Source organism: Aspergillus melleus, assembly GCF_016097325.1.
Source record: "Aspergillus melleus strain CBS 546.65 chromosome Unknown contig7, whole genome shotgun sequence".
In the NCBI taxonomy this organism is placed as follows: Eukaryota; Fungi; Ascomycota; class Eurotiomycetes; order Eurotiales; family Aspergillaceae; genus Aspergillus; species Aspergillus melleus.
Genome location: NW_025763376.1, coordinates 1013792 through 1031273, shown reverse-complemented (window position 1 = coordinate 1031273; position 17482 = coordinate 1013792). Strand labels below are relative to the sequence as shown.

Genomic DNA, 17482 nt, shown 5'->3' with positions numbered 1-17482 from the left:
TCGAGCTGCAAAATACCCCTAGTGAGAGTTTCTTAAGTACTTGGTATCCGGAACAAATTCAATCTTGACGAGCGCTCATTTTGGAATGAACCCTTTCAAGAAACGACCCTAGTGCCCATGCGGTCAAACATGAGTTCATCTTTCAACGTCGAGTCCAACCCACTGATAGCAGAGTCGACCATTCGAGAGGACATGCTATCCGGCGTAAGCTCGTCATCCTCAATCGTCTGACTAAGCTCTGTGTTGATCCTCAGATCCTTGGGCACCTTGGTTGGTGTGGACAATGGGGTAGGCTGCTGGTGGGATTTGATGACCCCGATAGGAGCGGGCACGTAGGTTCTGGGGCGATAAACCAAAGGAGGACCCTGAGTCCGTGCGTCCGTCCCGGAGTTCTCGATGGACTCGAAGTACCGTACAGTCTTAACTTTGAGTTCCAGCGTTGCATCGCGATCACAGACGATCAATGGATGTTGGTGTAACTGTAAGGCAGATAGCGTCCACATGTGGTTCACGCCACCTTCAAGGCCCTTTTCCACTGCCAAAGCCTTGTGTGCCCCGGTTGCGACAATCACAACCTCCCTCGCTTCCATGATGGTCTGTATTCCCACCGTCAATGCCATCCGGGGGACCTTATCGATGTCATTGCCGAAGAATCGAGAGTTGGCTAGGATGGTGTCATATGCGAGGGTTTTCACACGAGTCCGACTGCTCAGTGAGGATCCCGGTTCGTTAAACGCGATATGGCCGTCAGGTCCGACGCCACCCAAGAAGAGTTCAATGCCACCAAAACGTGCAATTCGCGCCTCGAACGAGGCACATTCTGCCGCAAGGTCCGGGGCGTTCCCATCAAGGATGTTGATATTTTGCGGCGCAATATCGACGTGCGAGAAGAAATGCTTATACATGAAACTGTGGTACGATTCAGGATGATCACGAGGCAGCCCGACATATTCGTCCTGCTTTGGTCAGCATCCCGTCCTTGTCATATTTTGATCGAGAATTCAACGGTGCAGTAGCGGGAGAAAGGGGGAAAATACCATGTTGAAGGTTACGACATGCTTGAAAGAGATGTCGCCTGCTCTATGACGACGGACAAGGGTCTTGTATATGATTTCAGGACTGCTGCCGGTTGGGAGACCAAGAACAAAAGGTTGGCTTTCGGTTGGTTTGAAGGATTTGATTCGGCCTAAAGGTCGCATTAGAGATAGAGCCCTTTTGAGACAAATTGGATGTAGAAGGAGTGCGAGACAGGACTTACTGATGATATAATCAGCGATATACTCCGAAGCCTCCGGGGCATTCTCTCGAATGATAACTCTCCTAGAAGGCGCGTTAGCCCAAAGCTCGCAATGAATCCCGATAAGCTGGCGAGGAGAAGAGATGTGCCGTACATGGTGAGATATCGACTAAGTTACGTCACAAATAAAGTGGGGCGACGGAAGAAGAGCCAAAGGCTGAAGCAGTGATGGGGAGAAATAAATGAGGTAGACTGTCTCGACGGTAGATAGATCCGAGGGGTCTTTCGGTCGTCAAAACAGAAACTGGGGAGGGAAGGTAGATAGATAGATAGATAGAGGGTGTGGGTGAAGGGTGGAGCGACGAGGTGTAGATGACGAACAAAGGGCTGGTGGGATGAACTTTTGGTTTGTGGTTTATGAAGGGCAAGAAAGTGCGAAGAGAAAGAGGTGAAGAAGGAAAGCAGGAGGAGGGAAGAAAAGAAAGAAAGGAAAGAGGGAAGAGGGAAGAGATGACACACCTGCTCCCCATCCATGGGTTTCCCCGTTGCAATCGACCCTGCCGGCCAGTGGATTCCGGATATTGCTGCGGAGGGTGACAGCATGATACAGCCTACCCGCTACGTCAAGCTGCAACTTACTTAGGTACTGCTACGGAGTAAGGTCCATAGTACGGAGTACATACTAACTTAGGGGCGCACTGACATGCAGGATCATCTCCATTGTGCCGAAGCCCTCGAGAAGACCGTGGATGGAGGGGTGGGAGTGGCGACGGATGACGCAAGCGCAACTTCCATTATGGCATTGTCATGTCGAGGGTGGCATTTCATCATCAAGAATGACAAGGTGATGTTGCAGAAGGAGGTGGCATAAGGCAGCCGGTTCCCAACCAGCGAGATAAGGTACTGCGGCTATACCCAATACGGTATGGGTCTTCGTTGCATTCGGTGGAGTCGGGAACCCGGGGAAATTAGATAAATTCTCTGGCTCAGTGCAACCCTGCCGGTCACGTTGCCCCCGCCTGGATACTGGTAGGTATCGTGTCGCGTCGTACCGTAAGTGACCACCGTCCCGTATGGCAGTGACCATACCTTACGCGGACGCTTCGGGCTATGTCACGTGGTTATTGGGTCGCGAGGAAGGAACGAACTTGCCGTGTCTTCTCTACTTGATTTTTTTCTTTCTATGTTTTCGTCTCTTCTACCTTCTCCTTCCATCTCCTTTCAATCCCCTGTCGACATTCCATGTCGTTGTCCATGTGGTCGACCGTCGGGTGGTTCCGGAGTATATGGGTCATGGCAGTTTTTGATTTGAATTTTCCCAAGATCAACTCCCGCTAGTACAGTAGGTACTCCGGTTATCATGTCGCGCAGTGACCACCTGCTGTTCCGACCGATTCGTCTGCGGGTAAGCAGCAGCTGGTCAGCACTCAGCAGTGTCAGCACCCCTACCTACCCTGACTCCGTACTTCGGCACTGGAACTAACCAAATTTCCGACCTGACGACTCAGAGCTGACGGTAGAATGCTGATCCCTGCCGCGCATTCGGTCGCTTCCTAGCTCGCCTTTGAGGTAGCTTGTATCAACCGCTACGGTTTATCCGTTTCTGGCACCTGTCAGCTCCGAAATCGTTTGCGGTTTTGTCTCTCGTTCAATCCTTTCCCCCATCCTCGCCCCCCCATCCTCCCCACCAACAAGTCCCTTTGAGCCTTTGACTCAACCCGACCACCACGTCTGTGTGGGCCATACTTCTCTCTTGCCCGCCTTGGTGGATTTTGCAGAGGCTCCCCCTCACCCTAGGGTCCTCATGGCCCCGAAAGAGGACATGCTGCCCCCTGGCTGGGAGGATCTAGACAGGTAGGACCTTTGTCTTGGCATGACCTTTTCCCTCTCCCCGTGTTCCTGTAAGCTTCGTCATCGTCGGCGGTGGCATTCTTTCTCAACATGCACATTCCTCTTGCGGCGTTTTCACTCCCGGTCTCTGCACTCGGTCGTCTTTTGATGCGATGATTGCACGCGCTAACGGCTTGAGCGTTGTGTTTGCTCGACAGGCAGATGGGGCAACTGTTCATGATGGGCTTTGACGGTACCTCCGTCAGTCCTCAAATTCGCTCCCTTATTGAGAATTACCATCTGGGCTCTGTTCTGCTAACAGCCAAGAATTTAAAATGTATTCGTATTCCCTTCTAGCCCTCCTTTCCTCCAAGCGTTGCCACACGAGGTCTGGCTTTGGACCCTACAAGCCTTGTCCGCCATTCATATCTAGCATACTAACCCAGATATAGCTGCAGAAGAGGCCACACAGTTAGTTCTCGAGCTGCAAACAATTGCCCGGGATGCTGGTCATCCTGTGCCGTTGCTTATTGCCTTGGACCAAGAAAATGGCGGGGTAAATAGCCTATACGATGAAATCTATATCCGACAATTCCCGAGTGCCATGGGCATTGCTGCGACGGGTTCAAAGACATTGGCCCATGACGTCGCCGTGGCTACTGCCCAGGAACTCAAGGCTGTCGGTGTCAATTGGATTCTTGGCCCCGTTCTCGACGTCCTCACCAACGTCCGAAGTCAGCCTTTGGGCGTTCGTACCTCGGGCGACGACCCCCAGGAGGTGTCGCAGTACGGCGTGGAGTTCATGAAAGGCTTCAAGGAGGCCGGCTTAGTGACCTGTGGGAAGCATTTCCCGTCTTACGGTAATCTAGAGTTCCTTGGTTCGCAGACCGACGTGCCTATCATTACCGAATCGCTGGAGCAGCTCAGCTTGACTGCACTGGTTCCGTTTCGGAATGCTATCGTTCATGGCTTAGATTCGATGATGGTCGGCGGCGTGTCTATGTCATCCGCCGGAGTGAACGTGATGCACGCTTGCTTGAGTGAGCAGGTGGTTGATGATCTGCTCAGGAAAGACCTGAAGTTCAACGGTGTAGTCGTCTCGGAATGCCTGGAAATGGAGGCCCTCACCCATAACATTGGTGTAGGCGGGGGGACTGTAATGGCGAAGAATGCGGGCTGCGACATTGTTCTTCTATGCCGGTCTTTCCCGGTGCAACAGGAGGCCATCAACGGGTTGAAACTTGGTGTGGAAAATGGTATCATTGGTCGGCAGCGCATCGAACAGTCGTTGCGCAGGGTGCTGACTCTGAAGTCAAAATGCACCTCCTGGGAGCAGGCCCTTAACCCTCCGGGTCTCCCTTCCCTCACGCAGATGCAGCCGTCGCATACCAGTCTGTCCACGAAAGCCTATAACAGCTCGATCTCGGTGATTCGCGACAAGCAGAACTTGCTCCCTCTGTCCAGCATCCTTGAGTCAAGCGAGGAACTATTGCTATTGACACCCTTAGTGAAACCATTACCCGCCTCTGCGGTGTCTCGATCAGTCCTCGAGCACCTTAGTTTGCCCCTCGACACGGTAGCTGGGGATCGGACAGCCTCTGTTCTCAGCGGCGAAAGTGTTTTCAAAGAACTAGGAAGGTCTCTTTCCCGACAAAGAAATGGCCGTGTATTACACACCTCTTACACGGCCAACGGTGTGCGCCCTATTCACGAGAGCTTGATAGATCGGGCCGGTGCAGTAATTGTTGTCACCGCAGATGCTAATAGAAATCTCTACCAACACGGATTCACCAAGCATGTGGCCATGATCTGCCGGTCCCAGTTTACGCCAGCCGGGGAGGCTTGCGAGAAGCCCATGGTAGTCGTTGCAGCCAGCTCCCCCTATGACTTCGCGACAGACCCTTCTATTGGAACCTATTTATGCACGTACGACTTCACGGAGACGGCGCTGGAGGCGCTTGTCAAGGTACTTTATGGAGAAATGGCCCCCATGGGCTCCCTGCCAGGATCAATCAATCGAAGTCAGAAACTGCATCAAGCGCGCCAGCACTGGCTCGTGGAGAATTGGAACGAGGAGCGAGACGCCCACGCTTTGGATTCTCTATTAGATGCGTTGAGAGAGGATTGCACTCATGGGCAGCGCTCGGAGCTGCTGGGTGTGACATCCAGTAGTTTCCTTCTGCGAAGAGAAGATATTGACGAGGGGCACTTCGTTGTACGCAACAGCAGCACGCGAGCCCTCTATGGATTTTGCTCAACATACTTTTTTAGGTCCACGGGCACTGGCGTGATCGGATCGTTAATTGTTGACCCGACAAGACGAAAACTCTCCATCGGCAATTCCCTGCACAACCGAGCCATCCGGACCCTCCTTCAGCGAAAAGGAGTACGGAGGTTCCAGCTCGGTTCTCGCCTTCCCGGGATTTACCTTGGCATTCCATCCGCCAACCAGGTCGAGCGCAAGAGGCTACGGCAATGGTTCGCGAACCTGGGTTGGAACACTTCCCTTTCGCGACCCGTTTGCAGCGTATACCTGCGCAACCTGTCCACCTGGACCCCTCCGGATGGGCTGGTCCAAGGTCTGCATAACGCAGATGTAGCCTTCGATCTCGTCTACGGGTGGGATTCCGCGGATCTGATCCTCGACCATATCAAGACGAATTCCAGGCAGGGTGTGGTAGATATCTATAAACTGGCGCTGGGAGGGGCACCTAATTCGGGGGTCATCAGAGCTACGCGGCCTCGGGATGGAGTGATCCTGGGCAGCGTTGTTATTTACAACGAACGAGCGACTTTGGCGGAGCACATGCCGGCACTCAAATCTACACCTGGCTCAGCTGGCGGCATTTCCTCGCCGGTGATCTCGCCGTCGGTTGGGGAATATGCTACCGTGATGCAGGGCCTCGTCTTTCTGGGGATCAAACAAATCCGTAAGCAAGGAGTCGAGGCCGTTATCATGGATTGTGTGAGTAATGGGCACCAGCCTCCCTCTTCTTTCCTCTTGTGGCCGAGCCTTTTCCATTAATAGTTCTGGTGCAGGTTGACGGAGATGGCAATTTTGACTGCCTGGCAGGAATGGGCTTCAGCACGCTGCACAGCTTTGAGGAGGTAAATTGCGATGCCTCGACATGGACGATGATCACTGCTACGTAGTCGATCTTCTTCTCTTTTTGTGTCTTTACTGTGTCGGTCTTCTTTGATGATTATCTTGAGCAGCAGCAGCACATGGGTTTGCAGTGGCAGTTCTGGCTTGGTACATATGATATCCACTCTGCATTGGTTCTATGGCACATCAATACCCTCAGTTGTTCTCTTGTTGTGATTTGTTATTATGAGTGTACAGTGCAATGATAATGTCAACTCGACAGCTCTCTTTCTCTTCTTTTCTCGAATGAGCCGTCCTTCCATGCCCAGGGGAGCTAGATCGAAGCATGGCCGAGAGGCCGAGACCATGCCAGGGCGGGACGGTCGGCTGGTGCATCATCCCTAGATCGAAATTAAGGTCCCCCACGAGCCCAGGGACCAGAGCCACTGCATTCGGGGCATCGGGGCCAAAGTTGGGCCCGTTCAAAGGTTCCAACAGGCCGGCCGCAACCAATCAACGCGAGCAGCCAGGACGTTTGCGGATATGGATGTGATGGACCGGGCCAAAAGTGGGCCACCACCCACTCCAAGTGAAGATTGCAGAGGGGGTGAAAACATCACATCTAGGATGAGGGATAATAATGAAATAATTTCCGTGAGTTTGGGACTGCTGCTTCTTGTCCACCATGATATCCACAAGAGAAAGTCAAAAAGGGTCTACACCTACTCAGTCTAAGTAGGGGTCGGGATGACGCCACGGCACGTGATCCTCCTCAAATCTTGTCAAGACGAGGGAAATTTCTGCTGGAGAGCCTCGTTCTTTCTTTCTTTCTTTCTTTCTTTTTTCTTTTTTCTTTTTTCTTCTTTTGGTGTAAATATTTTTTTAAGGTCTGAAGGGAGCTGGCGGAAGAGTGGAGGAGGCATCTCCCGCCACCCCAAAATGCAAAGTGGGCGAAACGGAAAACAAGAGGGTTTCACGATTTCACCTCGTGATGTTGGTGGGCAGAGGATCACATGCCATCGAGCCTGTCTAGTCCTCACTCAGGACTGACTTATTCTACGTCCCCCCTCTATACTGTAGATACCACCATTGATGCACCTGCGAGTACTCGGACTCGTTTTAGAAATCTGCTAGAAGAGGCATGCACTTGAAAGGCATCGAGGATGGTTATATGGAGAGAGGCCCGAGTGCGTCTGACTAGGTACGACAATGGACTTATCTCCCTCGGTGTGCCCGGGCCATGATCATAGTAAGGTATGAATAATAAATAATAATAAAAAAAAAAAAAAAAACTTAAAACGGGCAGCGGCCAGGCAGAACCCAAGAAATAGAGTTACCGCCAATGGGCGCGAGGTCTCGACCACTTGCCTGCGAGCGGTCCTGGCCGAAATAAGGCGCGGCTGATCCGGCCTTCACCACCCTCAGGTCACTGAGACATGCAACTGCTCCCTCTCGCCCAATCACGCCGCCAGACTCCGCCCCCATCTCTTGGGCGACTGGCGCTAGACCACTTCCGGAGAAGGTGCAGTTCGCAGGATTTACTGCAGCAAATCCGCAATGCAGTCATCTTGCGGATAATAGCATTATTATTATCACTATTGTTATGATGATATTATTATTATCTTTATTATAATAATAATAATATAATTAGGCCACCTAGGGCTAAGTGATAACGGCAGACTCTGAGATATCTGCAGATCTGCAGATAGTACTATCGGTCCTCCGTATGTACAAGCTACTCCGTACAGATAATGAATCTGGTGCGACGGAGCTCCGAACGACGTTTTGGGTAAGCTTGGACCCTGGCCCAATCAGTGGCTGCATCCGGATCTCGCCTCTTTTCCTCGACTTATCCGAGTTGGGAATCGCCCTGCGACGGAGTGCTATCCTAGTACATGTGGTGGACTGCACTCAGCACTAGCCACCGTTCTGGGTTCAGTTGTCAGTCACTGCGTACTTGGGATGAAAGAGCCCCTCGAGGCATCACTTCCTACTTATGATTGTTGAGGAACAAAGGGACTTGCTCGCGAACCTGGTAGGTACAGCGTACAAATGTACACCTACAGTACATGGGATGAAGTGAGTGGCTGAAAGAACTTATTGTCCCCACCTGAATCCCTGCTGGTAATAGAAGGCAGCCCACTTATCAGTATTCAGACGCATACAGTTGACCCTGCTACCTATCGTCGGGATTAATGGTTATTATTCCCCGGGTCGAAGTGGAGCTCCCCCCCTCCTCTCCCATCCATCCCAGTCTCCCAACTCCCAATGCGGCAGGTCCGTAGCTGCGAAACTGGGGTAGTTTTCGGCTAAGGAAGTTTAGCAAATTGAGCGGATGCAGACTTCCGTCCTTCTGACTTGGACCTCGTTGAACTACTTGTCCTGAGGCAGGGTCTCTGTACTCCGTAACAGCCATCTGCATCTGCGGTCCAGCCAATCCACACCGGAGATGTTGCGGACACTAAAGCACGACCGTCGGCGTTCATCGTCCAGTTTGTTGGCTGCTTCCCCTGTTCTAGAATGTCCTTTCCTTTCCCTCCGAAGATCAAGGGAAATCATACCGCTCCCCTCGGTGCAGGATTCCGTGCCGGCCGAACAACTGGTAAGTTAATGAGCTTACTCTGTACGATCATTACTCTTTTCCCGTCGGTGGTGGTATTTCGTCCAAAATGATGGAATAAAATAATACATGGAGTACCCTTTTATGCTATTGTCCTTATTTTATAATTTCTTTTCCCTACCTCCAAGGGAGGGGGGGGGGGGGGGGGGGAGGAAAATAGAAAAAAAAAAAAAATAGGATAAAAAGGGAAGTGGGAAAAGTGGGGCGAATGAAAAGCAGAAGATTCCGCCTGCGGTCGGGGATTCTCTTTGGTTGACTCTCTCTGTCTCTCTCTCTCTCTCTTCTCTCCCCGTCTCCCCGGCTCCCTTCTGGCTGCTACGATCGATGGTCTGATGAAAGATTTCTAAGGTCTGAACGGTCACAGGGGAACCCATTTGGTATATGGTTACGAGAGAAAAGGCCGGAGAAGAAGGAGAGAGAGAGAGAGAGAGAGAGATAGGGCCCCAAGTAATACTAATAACCTTTCATCTCACACATCCTTCTCCACTTCCCAAAGGGCTGTCGCCTGTCAGCCTGTCTTCGTGATCCATCAGTGCCTCCCTCATTCGTTGCGTGCCTTTCAACTAAAGTCACCAACTAACTAACCTCGAACCAGGGCGAGAGAGAGAGACAGAGACAGTAGTAGTCTTTCCCTTTTCTTTTTTTTTTCTCCCTCTGGTGCGAGCGACCCATCCCATCCAGATTATCCACTCCCTTCCTGCTGGCTCACTGGCTCCTGCGGCCCCCCCGTCGCCGGGTCCGTCTCCTGCTCTCTTGTTATCTCCATTAATCCAATCCCGACTAGACTGACTCCGGATCGTTGGTCTTGTCTTTTAGCTGCTGCATTGAAAACCTACTGCGATCCCCACCATAGTCCATACTGAACCTCGGGGGAATCCGATCCACTCACAACTACTATTCCAAGTTACAACGCCTACTGCTACAGCTCGCTCACTTAACTGACTATTCTCTCTTTTGTCCCCGTCTTTTCTCCCCCTTCTCCTTCATCCTTCTGCCCCTCCTCAATTGTTTCCCCATTCCGCTACCTCTTCGCGTCTTCTTCACCTCGTTCCATTCCCTCGGTGCTCCCTCAAATTACCTTTGCCACTACTATCATTCTTTACCCCCCACCACTCCGCCCTGACCCTCCATGTCCTCCCCTCTTTAACTTTGTCTTTCCACCCTTGTGATTTCATCCTTCACTTTTCCTGTCCATCACCGGCTTCTTTTCACCCTCAACTCTCCCACCTCTATTTTTCGGGCTCGTGTCTGCCGTTTCTAAAGTCGCTTATTAACATCTTTTGCCCCGTCATCACTTCTACCGTCCTCTCGTGTCAGACAAAAAAGAAACCGCTATAGTTTTTATAGTCTTTGTCGGCCGCAGTCGGACCTAGCCCTCATGGAGGGCTTTGATACCATGGCCATGCCATACCTAGCCAGCCCATTGTCGCTTGGCAATATCCAGAGCGCGGATTATCTCAATTCTATGCCGGGAATGGAAATCCCGGACCAACGCTCCAACTTCGACTCGGATACTTTTGTTAGGTATGCTCCCAAGCACACCCGGCTCTGGCGCGCTCACTCGATCCTAGGCGGACTGCTAACGTTTTCCCTGGCTCAGCGGAGATGACATACCCTTTCCTCCAAATGGTTTGCCGGCGACATTGAAGAGGTTCCCTTCGGGCTATGAAGATCCTTTCACAGACATGGTGACTCCGTTTGAACCTGCACCGCCCGAGCAGTCTGCGGATTCTTCCATCGACCACAATAATAAACTACTAAGCTTTTCTGTTCCAGCCTACAGCTTTACGCTTCTCGACTATTCATTACGACGAACCTCCTTGTCACTTTCGGCCCAGTTGCACGGCATGTTCTTCCTTGCAGAGTCACCCTGGACTACATCACCTGCCGAGAATGCTCCACCCCAACAGGGTGCTGAATTAACTTGCTACCGCCGCAATCTATTTCAGATTACCGGGTCGGTCACGCTTCCGCGGAGTTTGCGCTACATTATGACCGATCAAGGCGATCGGATACCCATCCTGGCCCAGGAGCTGACAGTCTCCGCCACCGAATCGGTGGAAGGCAATGCTGTCAAGATTATATCTGTTCCGTGGAAAACTCCTGCGGCCAGCGGAACCCCCCTCGGCGAAGATGGGAATAATTCTACGGGCAATACTCCCAAAGTCGAGAAAGAGCCCCCTCCAATCCCCCTGGATATAATGGCCGGCCAGGATCTCGACACCGACTACGCTACATTTCCCATCGCATGGAAACGGCTTCAATTCCGAGTCGCAACGGCCAACAACGGGCGCAGAAAGGAACTTCAACAGCACTTCCTCGTTCGACTCAAGGTCGTCGCCACTTTATCAACCGGCACCAAAATCCCCATATGTGAGGTGCAATCAGGGCCTATAATCGTTCGAGGCCGGAGTCCGCGCAATTTCCAGTCCCGCAAAGACTTGCCCTTGAGCGGGAGCGCCGCTGCATCCAGGAAGAATGCCCAGGCCTCCCATTCTGCATCGGTCAACCGAGCTTCTGCTAGTGAAGCCGCCCTACGCTCTAGCCAGACAGCGGCCAAGGCTAAGGCCCCGGCAAAAAGTAGCTCTCCCGATACCACAAGATCCCAGGCTGGCCTTATTCCCCAGCAAGCGTCCCCGGGCTGGAACCAAGCTTCTCGGCCTGCAAGTGGTGCGGTTGCTTCTTCAGCCCTGCCTCACTCATCTCTATATTCCCAGTCCAGCCCGGAATACTCAAGGCCGACGGAAAATCAGCGACGAACAAATTCCGTGGCCGCTCCTATAAACCTGTCATTATTGGACGAAGAAGACAGCGGAGAGGCCGCCAACGTAAATGAATCAGTTGGTTCGACTTCCTCTTATATCAATGAGGTGCTAAATAAGAACCCGGGTGCTCCTGGATCTGCACCGCCGGCGAAATTGCGCAAATTGTCCCATGGTCTTTCCCAAACACCAACACGAGCCTCGTCATCGCTACCATTGTTGAATGCCACAAACCTCCAGCAGCCCTTCGCGTCTACTTTACCGTTTCCCAACGAAAATTCCGACCTTCTATATGAGTATTTCCCTCTTGGGTTGGATGATTGGCAGGCACCTGTCGACGCAGTTTACCGACCGCACGTCGTGCATCACACCAACATGCCGGAGATGAAGTTTGTTGCTGCTCGAGGACGAAGTAAGCGTTATTTCGCCGCGGAGGATGTGTTTTAGGTTTAAGCTTTTTGGATCAAGCCGCCGAGGAAGCACCAACCATCGGCACGGCACGCCGGTGCTCGAACATCCGGCCAGTTCATCTTAAAAAAAATGTGCATTTGGGTGGCCAGGGGATTATTCGAAATTTCCTCTTCAGTTCTCTTCTTTGTCTTGTCCATCTGGATGGATTCGTTCTGGGTTGTAGGAATTCTTCTCCCTCGCCCTTTGGCGCAGATGCATGTGCCTTTTTCTTCTTGTGGTTCCCATTTTGCGATTTATGCTTCTCGTTTGGACTGAGTCTTATTTTGCAATGGGTAGGGACGTGCCGGGCATAGGACCATCCAGGAATGTATTGTTAATGGAACAGTGTTGTCACGGTCTGATGGATGAATCCGGCGCGAAGGAGTTTAGGATACTGGGAGAGGTCGTTTTACATGCTCTTGAACCCCTTTTCTATTCGGCTCTGTTTATATATATATATGATTGTGTTATGAGGTCATGTTCGTTTTGGGTCGAAGATTTCCAATCCGCGGTCTTATGAGGAGCATTGATAATCGGCTGGTCATTTGAAAACACTCTCCATTGGGAGTTAATATATTTCTTTTTCAAACACTCCCACCCCCTTTTTCTCTCTCTTTCAGTTACCTGCGGGCGTGGACATGTGTCCCCAAAAAAGAAAACCGTCAGTATCTACAATCCGAGATCTATTTTTTTTTTTCTACATTTACACGGCGCATAGCCCTAAAAGAAAAGGGGGGGGGGGGGTGTTGCTATATCATGATCATTGAAGTATCCATCCATCCTTCACCAAGTCTTGATTGCTGGTTACTACAAAAATCCAAGCCCCGCGCCACCAATAGCTTCCAGATCCGCCTTGATTTCCCATTGATTCGCTCCTACCCGACTGGCTAATTCACTCCTGCGGGTTACGCTCAGATCCAGCCATCGAGCGAGGAGGGCCCCATCGAGCATGCCTCTCCCCACGCTCCCGTCGCTCTCAACGGCCCGGAAAGCGCGCGGATTCAGCCCGCAGGGATGCTCCAGGGCGTTTGTCAACTGGGATTGGAGGGCGGAGAGCCGACGGTACGATTCCTCGGACACGCAGGTCACCAGACCGACGGAGCCGTTTTCGGCGGTCACCAGCACCTGATGTCGTGACACCTGCGTGTCGACGTCCATTTCATCCGCGTCGGAGGAGCCGACTCGCTCCGAGGAGACCATGGTCCGCGGGAGGAGGGTTAATGTCGATACGAAGCTGCCCACGTGGAATTTGCTCCGGTTGAGGAGTTTGTCCCCGTTGGAGGATTTGGGATCTAGTGGGGCCGGCCCTTTCTGTCAGCACAAATGTCTCGCAGCGAGCGCATATTGATTGCCCATTCGACAATGGCATGGGTTCTCCGAGCTTACCTTCGGGATCGTATTGCAGCACGTGAAGGTTGCAGTCACTGTCGGCGAAGAGGATAAATAATCGGTTGCCGTCGGGGAGGAAATCTGCCGCCATGACTTCGCGATAATCCAAGTCCTTCGCGAAAAGACTCATTTTATACGGCTCTTCCTATATGGGGAACAAGCGATTACGACATTAGCGACGACTCCTTCGGTCCCATCAATGACATGAAGTGAGAGAGCACTTACCGAGTATCCTGCAAACCAAAGCCCCTTCACGGCATCTCCGATTATACACATTCCAGTGCCCTTGAGTTCTTTGACGACGCTGACGTAGCATTGCACATCCATGAAAGCCACGGGCAGGAGGCTGCCATCCTCCTTGAGACCCCGGACCATGCACTTCTGTCCCTGAGCGACGACCAAGAACCCCTGGCCACCGATCTCCGATAGCGCAGTTACTGCGCCCTTGACCAACTCCTTGCCGATGAGTTTCAACTTCCGGTCGTTTTCTGGCTTTTCCGGATCGGGAACCACTTTGATCACCTCAAAGACATAGATGCAGCCACGGGATGCGATGTCCTCGCCCCGCGCAAATGCAGTTCCAACCACAACCATATCCTTCCGCTCATGCGTATTTTCGGATACCTCCAAACTCAAGTTTTTGATCGCGGTAACGTGCTCGGCCGGGCCTAAAGTGTAGCTTTTGGAAATCCATGTTAGTGTTTGAAAACACTTAGTCATAGTCCCACATCTTACCTGTCGATGATGGACCACGTCCTAGGGCATAGGAGCCTTAGCGAGCTCTGATGCACTTCGGGAAGCAAAGATATCACTATAGCTTAATCAATACTGACGTCCCACAAAGCCGGGGGCCTAGGCACAGACCTTCGTTGCGCCATTCAGGGTGCAGCTCGTCATCTTCGGGCAGCTTGAAACTCGTCTTATGGCAGCTTCCTAAAACGTACGTCCCAGACGAGACAGAGTACGTTAAATGATCAACCTGCTCGCCGATGGATACCTTCTGTAATGTCCAAGGGTGATCGAAGATTGTATCACTGGGCAATTGGCACAATCGCGCAATATTCTGTGCATTATTCAATATGCATATTCATGGTCTCATAGGGAAGGGTGCGTGTAGAAGATACCTTCGAGTCCAACGTGATAAAGCCTGTACTGGCGCCTCCATCATGATTGAAGCTGCTTAAAGACCATGTTGAGTCCCCTCCTAGAGGTGTGAAATGCGGTCGACTTTTCGATGTTTTGAGTATAAGGCCGGTTGAGGATCCAGGCACGAATACAGCGCTGAAGCCCGAGACGTTGGGGAGTATTCGTAGCGGTGTCTTCTGCGAATCGCCTAATTCAGCCGGGTCAACGGTAGAAGAAGCTTTCGGTGGAACATGGTTTGTTTCTTTCAAAAACCTTAAACTAGAGAGCGTTTCCCCAGTATCAGCTGCAGCTACAAAGGGTTTGTACACCGAAATGTCGTTATTCACGGTTCGAATCTGCGTTCAGCGTCAATAATTTCCAGAGGAGGGTGTGGGAGATCAGGGGTCATACGAGTAAGTAAGGACTAGTGCACCAGTCATCACCAAGGTCTGCAACAACAATCTCAGACAGGAGCTCCCGCGTTGTCGACCGCTTCGGTGGCTCAGCCGACAGAATTGGACCTAAACAATCGACGCCTTCTATGATCGACACTAAAGTCTGGTCGGAGAGTCGGTAGATCTGAATCTTCTGTCAGATCCATGTCCATACACATAACTCCCTATCACATTCCTAGAGCAAAGCTGGGAATTTCTCTGGAAAGGGCCATGTCACTCACGAATAATCGACAATCCAAACTGAGCAGAAACAAGAAGACCTCATCTTGAGGTAGCCCATCTGGGGTTGGGCGAGCCACCTCGAAGACACCGTTTTTATCACAGTACAGACAGCAGGACAGCCATTTCGAACTCAAACGTGCCAGGTCTCCATCCAGTGAAACCTCGTCGAGGTCTCCACTATCATCTGCCTGGAGAAGTAATAACGTAGAGTCATCTCGAAGAATCGCAAGATAAGTACCCACGAGACTAGCGCTCACAGCTATGCGCTCTTCACTGGTTTCCTCATCCCACACAGGGTAAATCTGAGCCAAGCCCAGTTCTATTCGGTTAGAACAAGCCATGTATTGTAGTGGTGGGCAAGTACTTACCAGCGTCATAGCTCCGAACTTCGTTTTGGAGGACTTGAACCACGCAATTATTGCTCCTTAGCGTCTCGATTTTCACGGTAAAGTCACCATTAGGATTGAATTCAGGCGCTTTGAAAGGCTTAAGTTCCTGCCCCTCTACCTGGAAAATGACTGATTCCTCTTTCTCAGCCACGGTCCGTTTGGGAAAGATAGCATAGTGTCGCCAGTTCGGCTCTTGCGCTTGTCCGCTTGTATCCGATTCAGTCGCTCTGTTGATTACAGAGGCAGTCCAGACCCCAGCGGCGGAATCAATCTTTTGGGATACGAGAGCCAAAGGTTCAATCTCACGCTTCATCACTACCACTCCACCACTCCTGTCTGACCCCTGCGACGATACGAGCTGCAGTGTGGACGGAGGGCCGCCTGCACCTTGTTCATTTCCCTCCTTGCTATGTAAATGAGACTGACCCAAGGTGATATCACGGAGGGGCCCGATATTCAAAAGCTTGTCGTGGATTTGGAAATTGCAGTGTCCAAACATATACGCTTCAGCAGAAGAGAGGCGACCGTCCGTCGTTGCATCCTGTGTGGTCGAATAAAGATCATCTTCCAGCGCATCATCGTCAAGTTGGTCTTCCTCTGACAAGTCTCCTGAACTCTCATCGAGATACCTAGCCTCGGATCGCGTCCTCTTCATACCCGAAGACGAATAATTCCAGCTAAGTAATACCGAATCCGTATCCTCACTGCCCAAAAAGATTCTCCTGTTGCCAAGAAAAGATGCCGATGAAGCAGCAGATTTCATTATGTCGCCACCAGCATGTGCAGGTACGAGGTGGACCGAGATGCCAGACACCGACCTTCCATCAAGCTTGAATTTGACAAGTGCCATCGTTCCGACAGAAAGAGCCAGCACCAGATCACCATTGCTTTCATCAAGGCGTTCAACAACGCAGCCTTCAAGCCGAATAGCCAAATCCGATTGATCGGTCATAGCAAAAGCTGAACTCTGCTTTGAAAATTCGTTCACCCCCACTGCATTGGTCTTCCCGGCCTGGTCGACATGGACGAGTTCGTTGGAGCCGATAAGTAAAGCACCTCCAACAGGGGGCGGAAGGGCCACCACTTTGAACAAATCACTAGGCAGTTTGGACACCGAGAGAAGTGTAGTGGAAGCTCGTTGTTCCAGGTCTAGCGTAAACACGGTGTAGAAGACAACATCTTTTCTCTCAGAAAGAAGTGCATTTGATGTTGAAACCTGTGAATACAAAATGCCAAAGGTGGGTTCCCTATACTCATATAGAAATGCAAGGCTTATCGGATGCAGTATCGACGGATCTAACGCAGTTAAAGGGAGGACGAAGGAAGACGCGTACGGGGTCTGGTGAGCCGCCTCGTCTTGGGCTGCGCCGTTAGAAAGTTCCACCCCGGAGCCAGTACCATCTTGTTTCTCCTCAAAATCAGAATTGTAATCGTCCATCACCAGGTCGTCTCCTGCTTGATGAAAAGGAAGAATGGCGACATTTTTAACGCCAAAGTTGAAGATTGCGCATCTGCTGCTCGGATCCACACTAAGGATGCTGCCACAACTGCTTAAATCTGGTATCCAAGGACTACGGGTCAAATCATCTCGCTCATAATAGTGAATGGAAATAGTCGAAATGCCATGGCGCTCTGGGTCCCATTCGATCAAGCTAAGTTTGGCGTTTCGGAATGCAATTAAGATAGCTTCCCCTCCGCTCTTTGTATTTAGAACCTTGACCCGGCAAATATCGGTTATTATCCCAGGAAGAGCGAATTCTCCTTCCAGCACCAGCTTGGATGCTGCCTGATCTTGAGCGGTTTCCGACCGTGGTATGGCTTTGACGCAAGAAAATATTTGGAGCTGGCAGGTCCTCGCAACGACCAAGTTATTGGCTGTCGCACAAGTGAAGGGGACTGCCAATGAATGAGTGACCCC

The 17482-nt window shown here is 51.4% G+C and overlaps 5 protein-coding genes across 5 annotated transcripts; 2 read left to right on the top strand and 3 right to left on the bottom strand.

The window, feature by feature from the left end:
- Positions 1–95: 95 nt before the first annotated feature.
- On the bottom strand, positions 96–2324 carry NAG1 (putative glucosamine-6-phosphate deaminase; the record flags this gene model as incomplete). The annotated part of the gene is made up of 4 exons (XM_046092999.1): positions 96–956; positions 1038–1186; positions 1259–1320; positions 2290–2324. 4 exons carry the CDS (start codon positions 2322–2324, stop codon positions 96–98), a joined length of 1107 nt encoding a protein of 368 aa, XP_045948977.1.
- Positions 2325–3307: 983 nt separating this feature from the next.
- Positions 3308–6220, top strand: LDX57_011254 (putative beta-N-acetylglucosaminidase; the record flags this gene model as incomplete). The annotated part of the gene is made up of 3 exons (XM_046092998.1): positions 3308–3404; positions 3520–6032; positions 6107–6220. The coding sequence occupies 3 exons, from the start codon at positions 3308–3310 to the stop codon at positions 6218–6220; spliced, it is 2724 nt and encodes a 907-aa protein (XP_045948976.1).
- Positions 6221–10150: 3930 nt separating this feature from the next.
- On the top strand, positions 10151–11981 carry LDX57_011253 (NDT80/PhoG-like DNA-binding family protein; the record flags this gene model as incomplete). Its single annotated transcript, XM_046092997.1, has 2 exons — positions 10151–10296; positions 10373–11981. The coding sequence occupies 2 exons, from the start codon at positions 10151–10153 to the stop codon at positions 11979–11981; spliced, it is 1755 nt and encodes a 584-aa protein (XP_045948975.1).
- Positions 11982–12791: 810 nt separating this feature from the next.
- On the bottom strand, positions 12792–13184 carry CFT1_2 (mRNA cleavage and polyadenylation factor subunit; the record flags this gene model as incomplete). Its single annotated transcript, XM_046092996.1, has 1 exon — positions 12792–13184. One exon carries the CDS (start codon positions 13182–13184, stop codon positions 12792–12794), a length of 393 nt encoding a protein of 130 aa, XP_045948974.1.
- Positions 13185–13499: 315 nt separating this feature from the next.
- Positions 13500–17002, bottom strand: CFT1_1 (mRNA cleavage and polyadenylation factor subunit; the record flags this gene model as incomplete). Its single annotated transcript, XM_046092995.1, has 7 exons — positions 13500–14052; positions 14109–14184; positions 14238–14436; positions 14498–14854; positions 14910–15077; positions 15175–15494; positions 15544–17002. The coding sequence occupies 7 exons, from the start codon at positions 17000–17002 to the stop codon at positions 13500–13502; spliced, it is 3132 nt and encodes a 1043-aa protein (XP_045948973.1).
- Positions 17003–17482: the final 480 nt, after the last annotated feature.